This window comes from Cebus imitator, unplaced genomic scaffold (assembly GCF_001604975.1).
Source record: "Cebus imitator isolate Cc_AM_T3 unplaced genomic scaffold, Cebus_imitator-1.0 Scaffold272, whole genome shotgun sequence".
NCBI lineage: Eukaryota > Metazoa > Chordata > Mammalia > Primates > Cebidae > Cebus > Cebus imitator.
Window position 1 is genome coordinate 1,820,730 of NW_016107587.1, and position 6,773 is coordinate 1,827,502.

General features: G+C 46.9%; 1 protein-coding gene across 3 annotated transcripts in view; it reads right to left on the reverse strand.

Annotated features, from left to right (window-relative positions):
• The window catches only part of CUNH7orf57 (chromosome unknown C7orf57 homolog), a 24,946-nt gene extending 18,845 nt beyond the window's left edge, over positions 1 to 6,101 (reverse strand). Inside the window, exons 1-3 of one of the 3 annotated variants that reach the window (XR_005195809.1) lie at positions 5,995 to 6,095; positions 5,296 to 5,451; positions 1,139 to 1,324 (exon numbers count right to left, since the gene is read on the reverse strand). Coding sequence is in view for 2 of the 3 variants with exons in the window: in XM_017500837.2 (XP_017356326.1) it covers positions 1,139 to 1,324; positions 5,296 to 5,350 (241 nt within the window). In the remaining variant the exon portion in view is untranslated. Of the gene's footprint in view, positions 1 to 1,138; positions 1,325 to 5,295; positions 5,452 to 5,994 lie in introns of all 3 variants that reach the window. The other 2 variants (XM_017500837.2, XM_017500838.2) reach the window with 2 other exon arrangements.
• Between the last annotated feature and the right edge of the window lie 672 nt (positions 6,102 to 6,773).

The following is a 6,773-nucleotide window of genomic DNA, read 5'->3' on the forward strand; positions in this document are numbered from 1 at the left end:
TAAATGTTTTGGTCTTACAGAAACATCGCAAGAATAGTATGAATTCCCCTATACCCTGCACCTAGGCTCCCCAAATGATATTTTACCACATTTGCTTTATGTGTTCTCTCTTTTTATCATTTTGTTGTCATTACCGTTTTCAGAATGATTGGGCAGCGTGTTGCAGACACAGTGCCCAGTCATCCCCCTACACCCCAGGGAATGTTGCTAAAGGACATTCCTGACATAATCATGGCGCAACAATCACAATCAGGAAATTGCTGTTGATGCAGTTCTCTTATCTGATTTACAGACATTTCAAGTTTGTCCCCTTAATGTTCTTTTAACCAACAGCAGGAGGTATATCTAAAAAAAAGTCTAAGTCTTGTTCTCTGAGCTTCACACCTAGTCCATTAAATTGTTTGGTCCAGGCTTTTTAATGTTAAAGTAAAGATTTCACCATTTTGCTTCCCGTTTTCTCTCTGACCATCCCCACAGGGGTAATGACAGCCAGAAGAACAAAGAAGTTAGTGTCTCTGCAAGTCACTGACCCCAAGGCTGGCTCTGAGACATTTTAGATGTGATCTCTCACCATCTGGTCAGTAGTTTCTATTGAGCTCAAATGTCTTACTTTTTAGCATGGTTAAGCAGTACTTTCTCAATTAAATCATGTATCAAAATTTGACCCTCCTCAACATCACCACTGAAATTCATCTATGGTTTTCATCATCTCAAATATTTTCATACAAAGGACAAGCCACAGTGAGAGTAACAACAGGAAACAAAACCTTTTCATAAATTAGCCAAGAATCTCAAGAAGCCAGGAACTTCCTGAATTTCTCTTTGTAATAAGAATATAACATGGGTGAGGTAAGGGCTGAATTATCGCAAAGGCATTACTCCGAAGAAATATCCTACACAGGCAATTCCGTGTGAATTCGGCCTATGTATTCTAACATCATAAAAATTGGCTCATCCCTGGAGATCATGCCCATCACTACACCGACTTAATTAACTCAAATTTCCAAAGGCCCTAAGTGAAACGTATGGACTCTGTGGTAATATTTTTATATGGAAGGAATTAGGTACAAATCCCCCCCTCACTGCCCGAGGGGCTGCCATCCTGAACAGGGCAGGAGGCTCCGCGCGGGGGGCTCACCGGGCCTGCCGCCTTGTTTCGCGAGCTTCACATATTCAGAATCTGTTTCTTTTATCCAGTGTCTCCGAGTCCCAGGCAAGTTCCCGCTGTGTGAGTCTCCCAAATTGCTGAGACCTGGGATCTGGGACGCTGGCGGGGCATCCACGGCCTTCTCAGAGCGCTTCACTGGGACATGGTAATACCAATCTATAGAGGAGGGGGCGGGGCCATGCTGCTGCTGTGTGTCAGAGTGTCTCTATGCAGACAACACCGCCAGGACAGTGCAGGCCACAGAGCCCATTAGCAAGGAAGATAATGCCCTCTTCATAACATCAGCCATGCCACCCAGTCTGTACTGCCCACCAAGATGCCACCACTGGCACCAACCGAAGGGAAAGCTGCGAGAACTCAGCCTCTTTCATTGGGTACCCAGGAAGGTACCCAAGGCCCATTATGTCTCTGTCTCTCTCTCCTAATCCTCCATAAAAATAAGACAACTGTATTTTTGGTTATGTTGGGGAATATTCATTCCTGAAAAATCCCAAATCACTTAAAACATTATGGGTGAGCCTGTGGAATACATGGCTAAACGTTGACCAAGATTTGCTAAATTCAGTATGTCAAAAATACTGAAATCTAAGTCCTGTCACAGAAATAGCCTGTTTGAACACATTTACCAATAGCACAAGAGTGAGAAGAGGCAGGACTAGGGAGTGGTCAGCGGCCCCGCCACCGAGCAAGGGTGCTTGAATCAGCTCAGAGGCTTCTCTCCACATGAGTCAGTACAGCATGAGTTCCCATATTCCCTCCACCCAGAGTCCCCAGGTGAGAGTTCATCTCACCTTATCACTCTCCCTCTCCCTCTTTTTTTTTTGTCCCTTTCATTATTATTATTGTATAATTACTGTTTTCAATAATAATGGCTTTGCTTATGCCTGAGGCCAAAGAGGACAGAGAAAGGTGACCAGAAGTCTAGATGGTTCCTGAAAAGTGTTGGAAACAGGTGACCACGTATTATGGAAAAAGTTCTTAGCTGGAGAGTCAGAGATTTCTAAGGTGACTGTGTTTGGCTCCCTTGAGAAAGATCACATTGAAATACAGCAAGTGTAGACTGCATGACCTCTGTTATGAAAGGACCCACGAAGAAGAAGCCAGACACAATGGAGTGGAGGAGGAGAGCTGTTCTCTGTCCCTCCTCCTTTCCTGATTGGAGTCCATGCAGAAAGGGGCTGTGGACAGAGGAGTTCATGTGGCCCTGGTGAAGCCATGAGGCTCCCTAAGGCCTTGAACTGAGGGCATCCAGGACAGGCCCTGCAGGCTGGCTTGGAACCACCCAGGAGATGCCCTGGAGTCCTACGGGAGCTTCTGTCAAGTGAGTTGGCAAAATCCCTCCAGAGACCTGGAGGTATCAGTGTTTATTGATGACTCCACAGAGAGGAGAGATCTGGGGCACTCAGACAACTGGGGTTCTAGGTAACTATTTGAAGCTGATATTGACTAACCAAATGCCCAAATATAAGAAAAAATATCACACCTGATTGAAAACTTTAGAAACAAAACCCAGGAAGAATGTAAGATATGAAAGATGCAATTAATGTGACACTATGACTGGGTGCATGCAATAACACTTATCAGAATGGACTGTCACAGGGTCAGTATGTTCAGAATCTAACATAATACCCTCTTCTTGGGTGGTTACAATGTCTAATTTTATGTGTAAACTTGGCTGGTCCATGGTACCCAGATATTGGCGCAGCATTATTTTAGTTGTGTCTATGAAGATTTTTTTAGATGAAAATAACATGTAAAACAGTAAAATTTGAGTGAAGTAGATTGTCCTCTATAATGTGCATGGGCTTCCTCCAATCAGAGTAAACCAAAAGTAAAATTCTAAGCCCCCCAACTGACTGAATGAAAGCCCCCACTCAACCAACTCTATTCCAAAGTAAACTTGAAAAACTAGTTTAGGCCATAACAGGAAGGAGGTTGGACAGGCCTCCTTTTACCCTCCTCCCTCTGGAATTCAGGCACAGCTGACCAGCATTATCATTAATATGGAGATCTTATACATCTATCTGTATATAATCAATCAATCAATCAGTCAATCTATCTATCTATCTATCCATGTATATATATGTATGTACATAGATAGACATGGGTATGCTTGGTTATATTGCCTGGAGAATGCTGACTAATACAGTAGATGCACAGGAAAATAGTACTGAATAAATTGATTCATGTAAGCACAGAGAAGTAAGAAGAAACCATCCTTTAAAGCTAAAAGATTAGACATCAAATTTTTAATGGATGGGTTTTAATGCAGACAATCTTTTAGGTAGCTAAAGGACACTAAATAGCTGAATCAACACTCTATGGTTTTGAAAAGGAAAGAAAAGAAAGATTGGAAAAGTTTAAAGACTTACACAAAAGATCATAGAGAATCATTTTAAAAATAAATAAGACAATTTAGCAGCTTCATACTCTGCCCCTATTCAGTTCAGATATTTTCTTTTAGAGAGAAGGCATTTGATTGTTGCCTTATTTTTTTCTCTCTCTGTTTTGATTACTAATTAATCCACAGAGAACAGTGTGTCTTCTGCCTTCTTCTCATTACTGGAAGCTGTGGACAGGCACTGAACTCGAATCTGGTTGGCCATTTATGAATGCATACAAAGAAAGCACTCAGAGAGCAAGGGCTCAGATCAGTAAGAACCAACTGTGACCACCACACACACACACACACACACACACACACACACACACACACAAAGAGAGAGAGAGGGTTAAAGGGACTAAGAGTTATCTCAGCTTTTATCATGCAAAAAATCACTGGTACTTGTACAATATCAATCATTTACTATCCTATAGATTTTCTTTATGTAGCCTTCCCTGCCTTCTCATTTGTCAAATATTAGTACCCTTATTTTATCAGTGAGGAAACACAGTCTGTGACAGTCTATGGGATGAACTGAAGATCCCCCAGCTCTCCTGGTCTCTAAGGCACAAGGAAGTGTGTTATATGCTCACCTACCCACAGGAGCACAGGCTCCTGCTTTAAGCTGCTGTGACCTTACAGAACAGCTGCAGAGCCACTTACTAAGTGTATAACCTTGGGCAACTTACTCCAAACTCTATAAAATGGGGGTAATGTTCCCTCGTAGGGCTGTTATGAGGTTAAATGAATTAGTGTATAATACAAAGCACTAAGAACAGTGCCTGGCAGTTGTTAGTGTTCCTTAGTGCTGATCATACAGACAAGGCCACTAGAAGGCACCAAGAAATCACATGAAGGCTCCAGAGCCCACTGGGAGAAGGCAAATCAGCCAGACTTCTGTGCTGTCCCTTTCCCAGTCCCCAGCATGGCCACACTATCTCCAACAGTGGTCCCAAGGTAGAGCTCTGGGATAGAAGCTTGTTTAGAGTATGAAGAAGGGCTACATTTGGTTCACTTCTGAGCAGATGTGCTGGCTCCAGAGTGCCGACCAGCTCCAACTCCGCTGTCCCAGCTGACTTCCAGGACCCTCTTCTCTACCCTCTTACAGCCTTTCACAAATAAAATTAAAAAAAAAAGAAGAAGAAGAAGAAGAAGAAGAAGAAGAAGAAGACAGCCTCTCAAGACTTTTTTCCTTCCCCTCTCCTCCGCTTCAAACCCTATCACATAAGAAGACATGAAGCTCACTGAATTCCTTTTCCTGTATCCAGACCCTGAAACCAGAACATATACTTAACTTGTTTGGGGTCTAAAGTAGGAGCAATGGCTAGGGATTCACTGAAATACCGAGGTTATTCTGCTAGAAAAGAAACTTCCCAAGCCAACATTCAGGAACGCAGTTGTGAGAGTTGCATAGGGCTGAACTATGACAGAGAAAACTTCCAAGGGATCCTATTGCTCCAGATTGAACCAAGGTAGGTAGCCTTGGTTCTTGTTGAAAATACAAAAAAAAAAAAAAAAAGACTTCCCGACTCATAGTTCTCTTTAAGTCTTGATTTCACACTCAGGCACAGGAGCAGCTCGTGGCTTTCTTTGACTTGTTAGTTTTATCACTTGGTCCTCTACCCCTGCAGTTCACACCCCCCTCCCCGCCCACATAGAGGACAATGGATCCACAGTGCGTCTAGCAAGCAGAGTGCAAGCAGCCGTGCTCTTTCTGGCCAGGACGCGCTGAGGGCGCACTCACCGCAGGGAGCGTAGCGGTGCGTGGCGCCCTGCAGTTCCTTGCTGGTGTTCCTCATGGTTGGGCGCTGCACGCTGCGGGAAGAGACAGATGCTGCCGGACCTGGTGTTCGCGGGTGCGCTGGGCAATGCCGGCCTGACCCGCTGCCAGGAGCTGCAGCTGCAAAAGTAAAATCCGCGCGCCCCCGCTCGGTCGGTCTTTCCGCCTCCACCTGACACGCCTGCAGGCACCTTACGATGGCCAAGCGCTGGCACGTCCATGCAGGGCATGGGGCAGGGGGGCATGCTCAAGCCAGGTAAACAGAAGGGAGCACATCACGGCGGCATACAGCAGGGCACGTCCACACAGAGTACACAGCAGGGGCGTACGCACTCCAGGTACACAGCAGGGGCACATTCACGCGGGGTATTCAGCAGAGACCCGTGCGTGCGGAGCACACAGTAGGGGGCACGTCACGCTGGCTATCCAGTACAGGCACGTCCACGCCAGGTGCTCAGCGGGTGCACACAGAGAGGGTAAACAGCAGGTAACCAAGGGCCGCGGGACTTGGGCTGGCTGGGAGATCCCGCCCTGTGCTCATCCCAACCCGGCGACGAGATGGTCCCCTCCCTCCGGCCCCGGGGCGCACTGCCCGCACCGCGAGCTCCGCACAGTGGACAAGGACAAGGCCCCAGTGGACACCCCCATTGCCCTCAGGCTCACCAGCTCCCCGCGGGTCTCCGTGGGTGCTGCCCGCGGCGCCCGGGGTTGCAGTTTTTACAGGGCTGGAGGGCTGTAGCCAACCAACCCAACTCCCAGCGCGCCACGGAACCACAACATCCGCGTCGCCAGGGCAACGGCTGAACGGCCAACCGGCGGGCGCGGAGAGATCTCTGGCAGCCAATAGGGATAGCCTGAGGGGCAGCGGTGAGCCAATCAGGGCCGGGAGCGCGGCGCGGGCGACGCCTGTCAACTGCCCAGAGCCCAGAGCCGGACCAGGGCAGGGCAGCGCTGCGCTGCCTCGGGGAGCCGGACGGGGCACTGCGGGGAAGGGAGCAGGGCGTTACTGGTGCAGGAGTGTGGGGAGTGGGGACGTGGGCTCAGGGCGAGAGTCAGGCCTCAGTCGTCCTCTAGCCGCTCTGTCTGGGAACCACAGTTACTGTAGAGCAGTCCAGAAAAACTGGGGGCATGCATCATGTTTTCCAAACAAGTACAACTGTCTCACCCTAAAAACACAACAAGACATAAAAACCCCACCAGTATACACACACACACACACACACACACACCACACACACACACACACACACACACACACACACACACAGAATTTACTAAGAAGATGCAGAAATAATAATTCACTTAGTAAAGGAATCCTTAATTTTAGACAAATTTGCTTGCAAATTTCTCATCTAATGCATTTTTTAAAAGACTAAGTACTTGGAAATTGTGTGTCAATAATGAAATAATCATGCGAACATTCTTCCTGATATTATTTGGGC